A 16,991-nucleotide genomic window follows, 5' to 3' on the forward strand; every position below is an offset into this window, starting at 1 on the left:
TCTTGTGTTAAGGTTTAATAATAATAATAACAACAACAACATTTCAAAAACAATGAGTGCATTGTACACAAGATCTGGTATTCAGTGCTTTTTATTGACCATTTGCTCTGCGAGTGTCAGTGTACTGAAGACCTGGGGAGTGGTAAGTGGATTAAAAAAACCCAGTTGTGACATTTCTCCAACGAGGGCAGGAGGGAAAGGGCAGCAGGAGGTTCAGAATCGAACAAACGTGGCATCAATCTGCCGGATAGTCGGGAGGGCCAGCATGATTTTGCGCCGGTACTGGGGATCCTTCTGCAGAGGGTTTCGCTCCAGATATACAGTTTCCAAGTTCTTCGCTCCTTTCAGCTCATCCAGGTCGCTCCAGCTCTCAACAAGATTATCGTTCATCTGCAGAGCACACACAGGCACGCTCATGCCAACGGGTACTTCTAAGCTAAGCCCAGTTAGGAGGAACCTCGCCTCACCAGTGCTGCTCAGGAGCACTCCTACTACCCAGGGGCCGTAGCACTCTACAGCCTTCAGAGGCCTCCAAGACCACTCTGTCTACATGATCCTTCTCCCCCGGAACCTCCAGGATGTGCTCTCCTGCCAGACCCTCCAGGCCTCGCTAACTATGTCCAGCTTCCCCACACTGTCCTGGGCTGCTGGTCAAACGCTCCACCCTTCCGCCAGCGTGTCCAGTCCAATTGGTATGCGGGGAAAGACCCTGCAAGACACCAAGACAGGCTATACTGTGTCCCAGACCCTATAACCGTTCATTTAAGGGTTGGAAATCTTGACGTGAAGATTCTCTTCTTCCACTGCATCTTTACTTTCACGACTTCCCAGGAAACATTATTAAAAGAGGTCCCAAACTGATGTGAAAAGTGACATCTACCCCTCCCCTTTATGCCACTTCCCCACAAAAACTGTTTCTGCACTCCGGAGAAAGTGCCAAGCTCCCCGACTTAGGTTCTCCTCCTGTTAGCCCAGGAGCTGCCTCACTGCTGGCACTGCAAAGGAGTCCCTGCACAAGGGGATGACGCTTCAACCACCTGGCAGGGAAGCAAAGTGTGCAATGTGCCCACGTGCTGTCCAACCTAGATACTTCAGCCACCTTTTGCTTTTGGGTACAGAGGCAGTCACTACAGCAATACCACCTTTACATTAAAAAAAATTAAAAAAAAAAAATCAATGGATTAGCTCTGGCCCCCCTCAACAACTGTTCTGCCTCGCATTGGGCACCCACATTGAACTGCTTTGTGCACCCAGTTTGCTGTGTGGCAGATTGGCAGCTCTATTTTCTCCACCTGTCTCCCTTCAGCTAGTTCAGGGAAAGAAAACTGCTTCATCACGGGGAGTGCCAGTGTTCCAGCTGAAGATGACTTTGGAGTTAAGACCCTGGACTAAGACTAAAGAAAACCTGCCAGCTCTTCAAAACTTCAGCTACATCACTTGACCTTTGGATGTCTCAGTCCCTCCATGGGGAGCTGGACTGGGAAACTGTTAGAAGATTCCCACAATATCTAGGATTTGAAATTTTGCTTCCTTAATGTGTTAAAGGACTTTGTTGTGTGGCTTCTACTCTACAGTCAGTGAAAAAATAGAAATTAGTAGATGCAACACTTGTTCACATCAAAGAAAATTCTGCCCTGCTCTTTATGAAAAAGCACACAACTTCCAAAAACAGTGTTAAAAATGGAAAAGAGCCAGGAGGGCATCTCCCAGGTTCAGCCAACAGATCTTGGCCAATGCTCTGCTTTAGCAAAGGACTCTTTAAACGCACCAGTGTTTTTGCAAAGGAAGTCCAATGAGGTTCGGCTTTTCCCTTTACTTTCTGTAAAACAAGTGGAAACAGCTGCGCAGTGCTACCTTCCGTAAGTGGAGCAACAGCAAAGGGGAAGACTGGAGGAAATTGCCAAGGATCAAGACAGGTCCCATGCCAGCCACACTGCACTGTCTCATTTTCAGCACCCAAACAATGTCACGCTAAACAGGCTTCTCTGCTCTTGTTATTTAAAGAGTTCCTTACAGACTAGGCACACCAGGTAAGACCACCAGCCTCTGCTAAACAAGATGAGGAAAATGGTCCAAGTATCCTGGACTCCAGGCTCTTGCTTGGTTTCATTTGCGGCTGCTTTCTGCTCCTTTTATCTCAGCCTCTGCCCAAGAGTTTAAATAACTGAGCTCCACATGACAGACGGCAAGCAGCACAACTCTTACGCTCCACTGTGACATGCAGAAACTCTCCAAGAGCTAAAGCACATGCCAGCTCACAAACATCTGCTGCTTTTTCCCCCAAACATGAGCAGATCTGTACACAGCTCCCAAGTACAGCAGGGCACTGATGTTCTGGGGGGCTGGGGGGAGGTGTATTTCAGCATACTTCCTGCCCAGACTTAGGAGTGACAAAGGGCTTCGCTATTTAGGGTGCCAGAAAGAAAAAGAAGCAACCCTAAACAGTTGGAACAGAAGTAAACCAGAAGATGGTTTAATTTTCTTCATAACACGACGAAGGCATCGACTCTGCTCTAAATAGGTACTGTGCTCCAGTGCAGTGGCGAGACACTACCAGCTTCCCCATGACACTGCCATGCACACAGAAAGAGAGAAGATATCTGAAAAAATAGGACACAGCAGGACTGTTTCATAATCATCACAGGCGTGAAGGCAGGACCTATTTCCTGGGTAGAAACAGGCTCCTTACCACTAAGCAAAGCCTTGCAAATAATGTTTTAAGCTCAACTCTTTCCTCAGGGGAAACCATCATACACTCTATCCATGCAGACTGTCAAGAGCTTAAAGCTGGGCACCAGAACCAGAAGAGTTTACTCCAAGACATGCACGTACCCCACCCTCCCCCTGCTCCCCATCAGAAGGGTTTCTGCCACCGTTGCACAGACACGTCAGGGAATGGCTCCAGACCATACTTACCCAGAATTCCTGCAGCTCTGTTAGGTGACTGATATTTTCAATCTTCTTGATTCTGTTGGATGCAATGTCCAGCATTGTGAGTTTGTTCTAGAGAAGCAAACACAAAAACATTAGACCAGACTTCCTCTCGTATTCTCTGTCTCACTTTTTTCAGGCCCGGAGTTGGAAACCGCCAGAAGCAAAGACACATTCTTGCCGGGTGCTCACATGCAGCATACCCACTCCCACTGCCTAAAGGTAGCAAGGAAGACTGTTTTTAACTACGCTGGGTTACTGACCTCCAGAAGCCATGTAACAAAAACAAAAGGAATTACTGGCCAGATGGCAACTGCCAGCCAAGGGCTCCTAAAAAGTGAGCCTTCCTCGTAGTACATCAAGAGGAATCCATTAAAAATCAGATCATAAGGGTGCTTGCAAGCAGCACAGTTGAATCAACTTTTTGCAGCAGGAAACTCAACAGTTTTAGAAAAAAAAAAGGAGTTTTTTTTCTGCCTTGCACACAGCCAGCTTAGTTCCAGCTGATCTCTGCTCTCTGACAATGCCATCTACTGTTGGGTGAGAATGAAAACGCTACAGGCTTCTGTGAAATCAATCCAATCCAGAAATCTAGAAATGTATACTGACATGAGAGCGAGCCACATGCCGCAGCTCGTCTCTCTTACTCCCAGCTCCAGTTGTTGTCCTATTGAAAAGGACTCATGCTTATCTACAAACTGCTGTCTGAAAGGCTGCAGCAGAGCAAGCCGGCTGCGGCCGTCAGTATGTCCACAGCTGCAGATCAGCCAGGCTGCTGCATTAACCACATCTTGGGCTTCCCCTCTCCAGGTCATGAAAATTCGACTCCAAAGATCTGGAGGAGCTTCACCCATGCAAAATATTTTAACACAAGAAATACTTGGATCTTTGTGGTCTTTTCAAGAGACTCAAGGCTCCTCATGTAACTAAGGAACAAAAACTTCTAGAAAAGCACAGCCGCTAACAGGAGCGGCTTAAGGCCACTATTCGGTCACACAGCCAGCAAGAGCCTGCTCACATTGTTCTCCAGTCCCTCGATGACTTCGATGCCGTTGTGGCTGAGGTACAACTCGCGCAAATTCACCAAGCTTTGCAGCCCCTCAATCTTGGTCAGACGGTTATTCTGAAAGTGTAACAGCAGTTTAAGTCCACTCTAAACAAACCAAAACCCACGTGAGCCACTGGAGAAAAAGCATTTCTCTGAAGTATGGATAGGAAAAGGAAATGGTCTGCTTGGGTCCACGTTGCACACAGAAGTTCCATGGAAGCCAAAGTCTCTAAGTTCAGAAGGATCTGACTCCGACCTTCCCAGCAAAAGCTGTCGCCTGAAGTTTTCCACTTGGCATCTTTGGAAACAACAGGCCTACGCACTACCAGCATTAATTTTGTAGGTCTTTTTAACAGAATGGTCAGGAGTGAAGTTACAACGTTTCAGTCCCAACACACTGCTGAACAGAATTCTGTATGTCCTCTAGACTAATACTGCACACGGGTACTGCAGCACATAGCAAGTACGGCTTCTGGCCAACAGCTCGAAGAGATATTACAATGCCCTAGCATTGCCATATGGATAATGAGATTCAATGACAAATTAGTTGAGTCTCTTTTATCCCCCATTTTAAAACGAAGAAACTTTCCCTAAGCTCACCACGGACAGATTTCATTGAGCACAGCCTTGCTCACCCTTCTTCCCTCTTCAAGAAGAAGGTAGTGACACCGAGCCACTGCCTTTAACAGCTTCCCTGGCATAGCTCATCAGGAAGTGAATGGAAGATAACACTTATTTCCTGTTCTCTCTCTCATAAGACCCAAACACTCGTTCTATCATTTTACCAGTGTCTGTCAATCTCATTTAGTATGAAAGAATGAGAAAAGACAGCACAGAGAACATCACGCTTTCTTGCAGTACAGGAGTTTGACTCAAATACTGAAGTCTTGCTGATTCCGAAGAGCTTATCATAAATTACAAGGTGGTTCACGTAACCAAGGCTGTTTGAAACACTTCAGTACAGAGCAGAATCAATACCTGTATACTGAGCACAGTCAAGTTTGTCAGCGCATCCAGGTTCTGGAGCTTGATGATTTTATTCTTCCCAAGGAACAGACTGTCAAGATTAGCCAAGGTGTCGATGTTTTCAATTGCCTGCAAAAATGACCAAAGGAGATAGCGTTATTGCTGTGATGCAAAACCCTAACCCGGAGATGTGGTCGGCATTTTATAGCCTTGGCCCAGGGAGCTGCACTCCTGAGAAATACAAGCCTGCCAATTCCGCACACAAAGTGTGCCCAAGGTAGGGCGTCCCTTGCGACCCAAGAGCAGTGACAGCAAACCTCAGCCCATGAGACAGCTGGCCCGTGGCACTACCATTCGCTGATTTACAGCAAGGGTCATGTCGCTTTGTCCTGGCTGCTGCCTCCACTGTCCAGGCAGTGACAGCAAAGAACGAAAAGGCTTAGGGAGCACTGAAAGCAATACTCCCTGGGCCATGCGTGTGTGTGTGCGCACACATGCATGTTTACCTGCGCATATACAAACGAAGGAAGATAGACACACACACACTGAATTTATAGATATGCTCGCAAAAGGAAAGCAGCTTTCCAACCTCTATCCCACAACTGCCACAGATTCAACATAAGGTGTTCATCAGCTCAGATTTAGATTCACCCTCCTCCTAGCCTGTGGACTTACCCCTGTTTTGACCTTGCAAGAAAATGATAGATTTGCTGCTCATTAGTAGCTCCCCCAGCCCTGAGGAGGAAATATTTGTGACTCCGAGGATACTGAGAAGGAATAGTCAGGGAAAAAAAAAAGCTACCTAAAGCTATTAAAAAACCACACGTAAGTAAGAGTATGAAACAGATGGACACAAGGGAAAAAAAGACTAAGGAACAAATAAAGAAGTGCTTGCCTTATAGTTGCCTCAGCCCAACTTTGGGGAAAAAGCATGAAAAGTATCAGTTCAAGCATAAAGTTCTGCTTCCCCACCAGTCACACAAAAGGACCAGAACTACAATTGCTCACTAAGTCACAGCGGACTCCAGGGCCAGTGCACCCCAAAAGGTTAGAGTGTGTAGCAAAACGACTAAGGCAGCCTTACTGCAGAAGCTTTAAGGCACAGGGGACAAGTACATTTGGGACCTCAGAGCCAAGAACAGACAGCCCATAGGATTTTACCCTAAAGAGTTAAGGGCATGCCCACCTGTAAAGCACATAGCCAGGCCACCCTACCAACAGAAAACTATTAAAAGTTCTAGGTGTCCCCAAATAACAAGATGCATTTCTCATGCCTAGCCTAGGCACAGGTTATTCACTCCAGTAAAGCAATCAAGAAGCCTAGAGCAGCGCTGTTTGAAGAAGCCAGAGCAGAATTAACAGATAAACAGCAAAAACACTAAAAATAAAGTAATTTCAGAAGATTGTACTACCCATACAGTGATAATTGTGGGGTTTTTGGTTGTTTTGCTTTGTTAATATGCTCAGGCTCAACACTGAGAAATTGTAAAATAAATCTAACCTAATTGTTTAAAAGATATTCTTTGGCTTGACAACATTGGTGGCAACGTACCATCTAAGTATCAACTCTGATATCTAGCTGGATTTTTTTTTTCTCCGCAGAAGGTAATGGTGCTTAGATAAGGAATACAGTGCAGTTTTGCTTCAGCCAGCTTTTGAAATGATCCTTTATTGAAAGAGGTCAGTGTGCTTAGCCTGTTTATGAATAATAAAAGGGAATCTCTCTCTAACTCATGTTCCCCCAACCTATGCAAACTCTAAGGTTCCTAATCCCTCATGTGATCTGGCTGATGTTCTCACACTCTTGATTTATTCAAGTAATTTAATTTCCAAGTAGAAATTCCTTTGGATGGAAAAGAATTCAATCTAGTTTAGCTTTAGGAGCAAAATACATTTTTTCCAGTTCATAAAAGCAGCACACATTTCTGCCTTAAAAGGCTGTCTGTAATAGCTGAAGTTTCCTTCTTTCCTAGGGAGAAAAGTGTGCTTCCACAAGGCTTCAAATTAGGAAAAGAACTATTTGTCCTCTCTAATTTGCTCTCTCAGCATAACAAGTAATTTTTTGAAGATTGTAAGTGGCGAGCGCCAACGTAGCCAATTTTCAGACTGAAATGCACTCGTCTGTTACAAGTATTGCCTAAAGCAGATGTAATTGAAAAAGCTTCTAAAAAATTAATAGTTCGCTTTGCATGTTGCAAGTCTTTTGTGCCATCTGTTTCACCAGTTCTTTCACAAACCAGGCAAAAGACCGAAAAGCATACCTTAAGGACAGGAGAGACTACTCAGAACTGCCTCCCTTTAAGTGGCACAGATTTTAAGTCACCAAAATTGAAAAAGTCACAAACTGCACAATAAAAAAAAAAGTCACCAGCAGTCCAGTACCAGGGTTTTTGGGCATTTCAGAGCAAAGCCTCAAGAAAAATCTTTTTCCTGAGTGAGACTGACTGATGTAGCAGGTTATCACTCACACATACAAATCAAACTAGAACTAAATTTGTGTTCAATAGGTTTTATCGACACAGCGCCAGCCTCTGGGAAGGTAAGAGAGAATGGTAATTGCTAGTTTTGATAGACTTGGCTCTCCAGCAGGAGGAAACAGTCATCTGCAAAAGGCAACACACACAGGGGATGCAGGAGTTCATTAAAAAGAGAAATTCATAAATAGTAGTTTAGTAGCTAGGCACCACATGCATACATAATTAAAGGGTCCAGCACGCACAGCACTAAGCAATTACACATTAAACAACTGGAACAATAAAAAGAACAAAATTGCAAGTATAAGTCAATGAAGGGCCCATTCAGAAAAGGCTAATCCCCATCAAAACTCTCCAGCTAACACCCTGTAGAGCACACCTACCCGAATTCGATTGGATCCCAACTCTAACATCTGTAGCATCTGCAAGCTGCTCAAATTCTCAATTTTGCTGATTTTGTTGTTGACAAGGAAGAGTTTTTTAAGTTGGGTAAGCCGATCTAATCCTTCAATGTGCCGCAGAACGTTGAAGGAGATGTCCAGGGTCCTGAGGTAAAACAAAACAAAGGTCTCTTCAGTCCATCAGGCACGGATGATTCTGGCATAGGCACTTGTAAATCGGTGGGGAACCTCACTATTAAGCACCTTTCTAGGCCCTGAAGCTAGTCATAAGTGTCATTTCTTTCATCAGAAATTACAACAAATACAAGTTTCAAAATACTTCTATAGTGTCAGGGGAAAAAAACCCTAAATCTGCGAGATGGAGAAGATCCATCACCCAGCCATGGATCTGCCACTGTGGGAGGAAGCCAATCTTCAGTCCTGCATAGTCCTTGGGAAAGGTATGTGCCTACGAGATCCGCCTCTGACAAGACAATGTCAAGGCCTCGCATAAGCATGAAGTAGTTATCATGGTGAGAACTAGGTCTGTCCTCCTTGCCCCAGGGGGAACAGTTTTGTAATGTATCTCCAGAGCGATCACAGACAAGCGCCAGAAACTGAAGAGCACTACTTCTTCCCTACCACCCTCCAAAAAAAGTCCTAATCTCATCTGAAATCTCTTGTCATTTTCTGCCGGAATAAATACCTCTTACATGGAGCTCTCGCTGCCAAGAGTGAGGGGTGCCTTAGCACTTCCACACCTGCAGAGAAGCTGCAACCACCTCTCATTCTTGCTGCCTTAGACCACACACGTTTCACTTCCAGCTGACTGTCCCTGGTGAGCCTCAGGATAATGAAACTAGTTTTCTGCACAGGTTAAATATCAATGGAGAACAGACATTATACTTTACAGAGCACCCAAATGAACCACAAGAAAGGCCTGGGTGATAAATACTGGAATAATTACAGCACAAGTAACTCACTGAGTGGCAAACCACCCTCAGCCTAAACCTGGTGATTCCCCTGGACTCACTCAAGTTCCACCAGAGACTCCAAGTTCTCAATCTTCCGAATTTGATTGTCATAGAGATCCAGTTCCCGCAAGGTCTGCAATTGCTCCAGGTTCTCAATGCACTTAATCAAATTCTGACGGAGACACAGAGTCTAATATTTGGGGAAAAGTTTAAAAACAAACAGGAAAATGGATATGAATGACAGCATGTAATGCCTTTTGGTACATAGAGAGTAAGGTTGAGGGAGTGGGTTTCCCATTAAGTTTTGTTGGGTTTTGGTTTGTTTGTCGTAGTTTGGTTTTTGTTTGTTTTTTTTTCGGGGGGGTTTGTTTGGTTGGTTTTTTAATAGAATCCTTTCTTGTTTTATTCCAGCTCCACAAAAGGAAATCTTTTTACCATGAAGATGGTCAGACACCATAACAGCAGCCCAGAGAGGGTATGTAATCTCCATCCTTGGCAACACTCAAGAGCTTGACTGGAGAAGGCCTTAAGCAACATGGTCTAACTGGGCCTGCTTTGAGCAGGGGTTTATTGGAGACCCCCAGAGGTCCTTTCCAATCCATATTATTCTGTTAAGCCTGCTGTGCAAGAACAGAACGTATCTCCGAGGATAAGCCCTGATATGCTGTCTCTCATGCACTTCCAAACCAAGTTGCAAAACACTGGCATTTTTATTACCATTTGGCAAATGGGTAAACGCTCCCTGCTTCAGTTAAACATGAAACGAACTTATTAGGATCTCAGCCAAAGAGAGACTCCTGTATCTGTCCTCTTACAGGTTAGATATGCAAAATCTCCAGTTCCAAGAGGCACTCTATACTCCTTAGGACTGTTACCTTCACTTTCTTGAGCACCTCAAATCCTTCAATCTTCCCAATTCGGAAATGATTCAAGTCAACATCCTGAAAAAGAAATGGAGGGATTCAGCAGTTGTTTCAAAACATTCTTCAAAGACCAACCTGGTACTTTGTTCTAAGGAACATTACAGTCTTGCAAACCATGCAGTTCTTCCCTTCAAAGAGCTTGTGGAAACTGAATTTGGCACATGACTTTACCACCACAGGCGAAGGATGTGGCCTAAGCTTGTCAGCTACGAACACAGCATCTACGAAAAGGCAACAGCCCTTTCCTGAGTCTGAGTACTGTTTCACCAAAACTAGAAATCCTTTGCAGTAAATTCTGAATTTACCTTGACAGACAAATTCTGCTGTCTAGCATGAATAAAGCGTTGCACAAAATTCTCTCACCCACTTTGCTAGGGCTTAACCGGAACACACCTCACTATTTCCAGTTCCAGGCCTCAGATGAACAGGAACCATGATAGCAAAAATAATCTGGTGGTTCTGTGAACATTAACGCTGCACTGGCAACCAGCTGTTCCACTTCACATCTGTGCTGTCCAGCCCCAGATGTTCCAGTTTTGCAGGTCAGTCAATCGAAGAGAAATAGAGCACTTCACCATCCAAGCTCAAAAACTCTCCGGCTAACAGGCTCACGAGTCTGCTGACGTCAAGGTGCAGGGCTGGTTAAGTAGCTGTGCCTAGTACAAATCATGGGTCTGGCAGCAACAATCAGTTTCCTAAAGAGATTCTCAGGAAAGCTCGTAGCCCATCAATAATGCTTTCAGCATAGCCCCACTCGCAGTGCCTTCACGCTTAATTTAAAATTCTAAATTACTAACAAAACGTTACAGCTACTGCTCAAGAATAAAACACCTCTACTTCTAGTCTAAAGGCTCTGAATTAATTCTGGGGAAGATCACAGTAGCCAGCACTTTCAGAAGAACTAGATCTTTTAACCAGGTTTCAATATTTGCCCTTGCCTACCTTTTCTTCCCGCTGTATAAAGCCCATAAGGACAAAAATCTGCCTTTACCTCAGCTTCTGGGTCCAGGCTAATTGTCTCCATGTCCACTGGTGTCTCTGCTTCTCCTGCAGGAGAAGCAAATACTTTATAAAACTTCTGCTACCTGATAGCTAAAGGCAAGATAACAATGGCTAACATCTGGGGAGACAAAGGGAGCAAATACTCCTCAGGAGACGAAACACAAGATGCACAGTTCAGACATTCTGCTGCATTAAAAATACACTTCACCTACTTGGCTTTCATCGTGACAGCTAGTCATGAAAAAAGAACTTTCTTCATGCCTAGATGCAAAAGACAGAAGGAACAGCACCTTCCTCAGCCTGCCTGTGTGGCTGCAGAATAATGCTGGCTTGAGGCTGACCTGGGCAAGGTTCCTTTTCTTCACACTGAGGGCCATCATCCCTTGGAAGATACACCATTCAAAATTGTCTATGCCCCTCCTCTGACCTCAATACAACCTTGCCAAGAAGCAATTGTCTAAACAGTCTAGTGAGAGTGCCAGGAATGACCCAGCATCTCAGCAATCCCACCCTTCAGCTTTTCTTTCATAAATCCTGCCAGTTTACATTGATGCTGTGCATACTTTTGCATGGATCTCTCTTTTTTTTAATATACTAGAAAACATTGTTTATCACGCTGCATACATTTTCTTGGGAAAAACCTTAACAGCTCTGGAAGACAGCCCAACATTTGCTGTGCTTCTATCACAGCACAAGAGGGAGCAAAGTTTACAAGATAAATTCCTGCTGAATAATTCATACCCAATTCCCATTTGTTGCAGACGGTGTGCTGGTTGCATCAAAGAAACTCTAATCTGACTTTGCATGACAGACGTGCAACCCCTTTCCGCTTCATGTGTGTAGCTTCTGGGTGTACTGCCAAAAAAACAAGGAACTTTAATTCCAGTCAAATCCCAAAGGCTTCTACATTAACTCCTGCATCACTGCATGCAGCTCGTCCCATTAACCCAGAAGGTATGACTATTTTTACAGCCCGGCATGGTTACATCCTTGTAAATGCCAAGTGTCCCCTGTACTTAACAAGTGTTCTTCCTACTGATGCTTGGCATCATAAGGATGAACAGCACAAGAGCTACAACTTTTAATACTGCCATCAAACGCCAAGGTTTTAACAACTCCATCATTCACTTGGCTGTGTTTGGGCTACTGCTCTTGCCTGTGAATTCAAACAGGGAAGAGCATGAACTGAACGGACTCACAGAAGTTAAGACTGAAGAGCAATCCTCTGCCACTCATATTTCAACATTCTTTATAGCATGAATCAGCATAAGTTATATTCTGGGGATGCGAAACGAGCATAGTAGGCTTGGTGACACCAAATGGGGGTATAGAAATGCCTGTCAGCATTTTAGCAGTGGGGAACACTCGAATCTTCTTATTTTGCTTCCAGATCAGGAGCTATGCACTTCAGCAGGGGAGTGGGGTACCCCACCCTGCTGCTAGCAAGGCTGCATCTCTTCGACCTATTTCTAGGGTGCAAAGGCTGCCAGCACAAAGTGCTCAGAGCCAAACAAGCACCCCAGCTGAATTTACAGCCAATAGGACACTACCCAAGTTTGGAACAAGGGTTATTTGAGGTATCACATAAAGAAACCAAACTATTCCCCTTGTATTAAGTTGTACTGGCAGTTAGTGCTCATGGTGAAGGAGCTTCTCCTTTTTAGACTTTAAAGTTGTCCAACAGCAAAGCCAGTCTCACTCAGTAAAAAAAATTCTGCAACAACAACAAAAAATTCAAGTCAAACAATTCTTGGCCCTTGTTTGGCTGGCAGGCTTCTCTATAACATCACATTTCATCGCAGCACTCATTACAGACCACTGAGCCACACTGGGTTTTGGCAACGTGTTAAATACTCTGTTCTGGGATCTATCAAAGGGCAGCTTCTCGTATTTTTGCCATACAGCTTCATGTGACCAGTCCTGGTAGAGCCAGCGTGGGGCAAAAAAAAGCACCCAATTCTGAAGGCACACAACCAAATCACACTGGGTTCACGTATCAAATTCACTGAAACGAAAGCAATTTACAACTGGAGACAGAGGGAGCAGCATTTCTGCAGTAAGGCAAACTCTCATCAGGTTTAGGCACTGTGTATAAAATACTCTCCCCTCAGCAGTCAGAGATGCTGATAAATCAGTATTGGTACGAGAGCGTTAAAGTACATTTTCTTTCAAATAAGAGAAACAAAAACTGTTCTGGCAAATTTGCAGTCCTATCAATTGTCAACCAACATTTTATTTATGAACCAAGTGGACAGAAAACACCCTAAACTGACCCTTCTATGCTCACTTTACAAGCAGAACTGCCATTTCACTTGCAGGCAGTAAGTATGCAAACAGTGCTTTCATCCACAACTTTTAATGCAGCAGGTTTCTCAAGGGGAAAAAAAAAAAAAAAAAAACCAAAAAACCACAACATTGCTCTGGCAGCGAAGTTACTTAAGTGAATTTTTGTGTAACCCATGCCTGCAAGCTATACGGCTTTGCAGATGTAGGAAAAAATAATACAGCATTCAGGAAACCCAAATTCCGCAGTATGGAACAGTAGTTACTGAGTTACATAAGTTCACAGCGCCACAAGCATTTAAAGCAACTAAAAGCCAAACTATGCTTTTTAACTGCATATGCATGAATAATACTATAAACTGCTAAGTTATGGACTTTCTAAACAGAGGTGCTATTCCTCAGAGAATTAGCTAAATGATAGATTTGAAATTTCAGCTGCCTGAGCTCTTTCAGTTTATGATCTGTGAAAAATGTGGAAAACTACATTTTCCTTTCAGATGAGAAACACAAAGCTGGCTGTGGAAACTAACTCATGTTCCAAAATTATTCCTCTGCTTGGTTTTTCTGCCTTAGTAGTTTTCTGAATCCTAACCATTTGGAAGAAGTAGTCCTAACAACACAGTCGTTACATTAAATAGTATCCAGCGTAATTCAGCAAGCAAATCTTAATTTTTCTTGCTTTCACTGGAATAAGAGTACTTCACTTGAAGCATTTTCTCTAATGTTGGAATAACACACAAAATATAACCTCAAACGCACAGATAAATTACGTCAGCTGAACCAACACTCCATGTTACATGCACGCAAAGGAAAACTGTGGCTGACCGATCTGCATGGTATGTACTCGTCCCACAGCACCTGGCAGGTACGACATGCGATGTGTGCTACATGCGAGGTGTGCTCTTACACTTTCACAGATGTCTCCACAGGATTTCTTAATTAATACATAGGGGCTTTTTACAATCAACAATTAATTAGACTTAGATAGAGTTCATTTAGTTAGGAGACGAGACTTAAAATCCTTACAATAATTTGCAAGTTTGCTAAACACTTTTGCAAATTCTAATGGGCGAGATTAAGAGTAGGAGGGATCTGCAGGAGATACACAGTCAAAAAGGATTAAAATTTGCTGCAGAAAGTTTGCTGCATTATTTCACTTCCATTTCCAGACCAAAGAACATGCCTATCGGAAGGATGCTGTTACATCTCCAACTGTTAACTACCACCAAAAGCCCAGCTCAGACTGCCACACAGGGTCTTCAGAAATGGATCTGCTCTGACAAACTCTCTGCAAGCTACTGAAAAGCAAACCCTTCTGTCAAAGGCTTAAGAAAATCCATCAGTATTTCTACCCAATGTTCTAACACAAACAGTAAAAACAGTGGCCAAAGTTTCAAGTCAAGAGGATTCAAATAGCTAAAATTTTGATACGTCTTAGAATTTTTAAAGTTAAAAAATAGATTGAAGGAAGCCATTGATTTTATCTAGAAACATTCATCTTTGCCTTTCAAAGGCATCTGACAACTGTTTAGGTAAAAAACTACATACACTAAATCAGAATCATGAAAAGCTGCTTATGTTTATTTCTACTGAACGTTTGCAGCATCCTTCTACAGGAAGTTACTATGTTTCCACAAAAAAAACTAGCAATAAAGGTGTTCTGCATTTTGATATCACAGATTCCAAAGAGAAATGTGGATGCATAAATGAATACGAAAAAATCCAAAGGTCTAATATCAGTGCTTCCACAGAAAGAAGGCAGCTTTATTTTAGCGATGATCACACTGTCATTTATTTATTTTCAAAGAAGATTGCTCCAGGGCAGATTGACATTGTTCACACATGACCACCCCATGAAACACGCAGGACTGACACGCTGACACCACCATACACACTGGTCAGACACCACTTCCCAACGCAACCGTTTAGGCAGGGAAGGTACCTGCGGAGTTCTCGCCATTCTGTTCATCTCTCAGGCTCTGCTGACTGAGGTCTGTCACCAAGCGAACTGCTTGCTTCTTCCCCTCTTCATCTCCCGACTCCTCTGATTCGATCCGCTTATCAACTGCATGAGATACATAACAGCAGAGTTAGGCTATTTTTGGCAGTGGGGTGGGGGGGAGAAGTAGCAAGCAGGTACAATAACCAGGATCCACATACACCACTATGCAGTTAGTAGAAATCCTAAGTTAACTAAATGAAAGGTTTAGTCTTAAATAAAAGGCCTCTTACCCCTTGTTTCTACTTTGATTTTGGATGCACTTTTTCCTCCCATCACATCTTCCTAAAACCAACAATCTGGGAAGAAGACTGGAGGAAAAAGGAAATTTCTTAGATCAATGAAGTGCAATTCCAAAGATCACGGAAATGGAATTAGAACTATTACACTTTAAAAGGTTTCAAAAAAAAAAAAAAATCAGTATCATGTACAATAGTACCAATGATACGAAGAAGGCATTAAAATAAAAAAATAAAAGATCCCTTCAGATAAAAAGCAACCAACTCCCCAGCACAACCTGCGAGATCCCTTCACTGTTTACCCAGCCAGAAGGCTGGTGGCCACTCTGTCCCTGGGGACCTGAAGCTCCTCGCTCCTCCTCGGCCCCCCCTCAGCACTTACACTCGTTCCACGGGGCAACTGAGGAAAAGCAACGCCATGCCACAGGATTTCTTTCTCATCATCTCTATTTCTCACGTCGTGGCCATCTCCACAAACCCACTTCTTCCACCTCTCGCACGTGGAGCCCCAGGGGTGGGGGGAGGTATCACGCCATGCCCCAGGTATCACGCACCCCCCGCCCCCCACGGCTCGCTGCCAGCCAGGGTCCCGCTCCCCCCGGGCGGTCGCCCTTGGGGTGGGCACCCGGGAGCTGCCCGGCCGCGATGGACCCACAAGCCACCCCGCGCGCACCTGGCCGCCGCCCCGCAGAGCGACGGCACCCAAGCAGCGGGCCGCCCCGAGCCCCTCCACAGCCATAGCCATGCAGGCCCCCGACAGGCTCTCACCCTCCATCATCTCCTGCGGTCCCTCTCCGTTCCCCGCCGCCATATTGCTTCTCCTCCCACCCGCCCCCTTCCGGAAACCGCCTCCACCGTCATCGCAGCCAATCAGAGCCCACCGCTGGTGGCGCGGTGCAGCCAATCACCTCTGCGGTTGTGCGCCGAGGCGGCGGGGCATCGCCCTGGCCGCTGGCCACCCGTCCGCATGCGCGCCGGCCCGCACTCCATGGCCTCCTGGGAGTTGTAGTTCTCTGCGGGTAGGGCGGGAAGCGGCGGTGGCGCCGCGCGCTGCTGCAGCGGCTGAGGACCTGCTCCCTCCCCACCAGCGCCTCGGCCCTGAGGCGTTACGAGCTGCTTTCGGCCTCTTCGTTCCGCCTACAAATTCTTCGGAGGATGGCTGTCATCCTGCGGAGGGGCCTTCCACCCCCGGGGCGGGGATCCAGTGGCAACTCGGGGGGGCTGCCTGGGGCCGGCGGCTCGAAGCAGGGCGTCGTGTGTGGTGGCGGCAGGAGAAGGAGAAGAATAAGAGGGAGAGGGAAAGGCTGGAGGGAGCCCTAGATTCCCTGACGCCGGATCAGTTTTGCCTCCTCCCGCGCCAGCAGCTCATTTGCTCCCCTCCGTGCCGCTCTCCCATTGCCTTCGCTAATTGGGCGACGCCGTTGCCAAGTCTCGCCCCCTACTTCCTTGCGCCCACCGGTTGTGTGGTGGCCGCCCTGAGGAGCGGTGGCCGTGGCGCTGGCCGTCCTGGTGGGGCTGTGGCAGGCCCGGGTGGGCCCTCACTGCCGGCGGGCTAGGGCCGCAGCCCCGGGAGGGCGGGCGGCGCGGGCGATATCCCGCGGGGCAGGGAGGGCTGTCCTCCACTTGCTGACTCAAAACTGGAAATTACTTCCCAAATTACCAAAGCTTTTGCTTTTAAAACGAGTAGGAATGAGGAGAGACTGCCTGCTGGGTGCTTGGTAGCTCTTACAGAAATATGCTGGGGGCGTCCTGTCGATCATAGGTACCTGATA

The 16,991-nt window shown here is 45.5% G+C and overlaps 1 protein-coding gene across 5 annotated transcripts; it reads right to left on the reverse strand.

Annotated features, from left to right (window-relative positions):
- Positions 1-16,030, reverse strand: PPP1R7 (protein phosphatase 1 regulatory subunit 7). Of its 5 annotated transcripts, XM_086467592.1 has the most exons (11): positions 15,988-16,026; positions 15,214-15,291; positions 14,924-15,046; positions 10,688-10,743; positions 9,649-9,714; positions 8,833-8,963; positions 7,803-7,965; positions 4,958-5,074; positions 3,950-4,054; positions 2,917-3,003; positions 1-390 (listed from the first exon to the last, which is right to left on the reverse strand). In XM_086467592.1, exons 2-11 carry the CDS (start codon positions 15,254-15,256, stop codon positions 214-216), a joined length of 1,068 nt encoding a protein of 355 aa, XP_086323718.1. In that variant the 5' UTR covers positions 15,257-15,291; positions 15,988-16,026; the 3' UTR covers positions 1-213. The 5 variants fall into 5 exon arrangements, with proteins under 5 accessions (XP_086323718.1, XP_086323719.1, XP_086323717.1 ...); XM_086467593.1 differs by lacking the exon at positions 15,214-15,291 and having other exon boundaries at positions 14,939-15,046; positions 15,988-16,030; XM_086467591.1 differs by lacking the exon at positions 15,214-15,291 and having other exon boundaries at positions 15,988-16,030.
- Positions 16,031-16,991: the final 961 nt, after the last annotated feature.

Source organism: Leptosomus discolor, chromosome 7 (assembly GCF_034619465.1).
Source record: "Leptosomus discolor isolate bLepDis1 chromosome 7, bLepDis1.hap2, whole genome shotgun sequence".
In the NCBI taxonomy this organism is placed as follows: domain Eukaryota; kingdom Metazoa; phylum Chordata; class Aves; order Leptosomiformes; family Leptosomidae; genus Leptosomus; species Leptosomus discolor.

Coding starts and splice junctions, on each gene's coding strand:
- PPP1R7 (XM_086467591.1), bottom strand. CDS start 16,030: ATGGCGGCGGGGAACGGAGAGGGACCGCAGGAGATGATGGAGG. Junction 3,004..3,949: donor TCGAGGGACTGGAGAACAAT/GTGAGCAGGCTC, acceptor TTGCTTCTCTAG/AACAAACTCACAATGCTGGA. Junction 391..2,916: donor CAGAGCTGCAGGAATTCTGG/GTAAGTATGGTC, acceptor TGTGCTCTGCAG/ATGAACGATAATCTTGTTGA.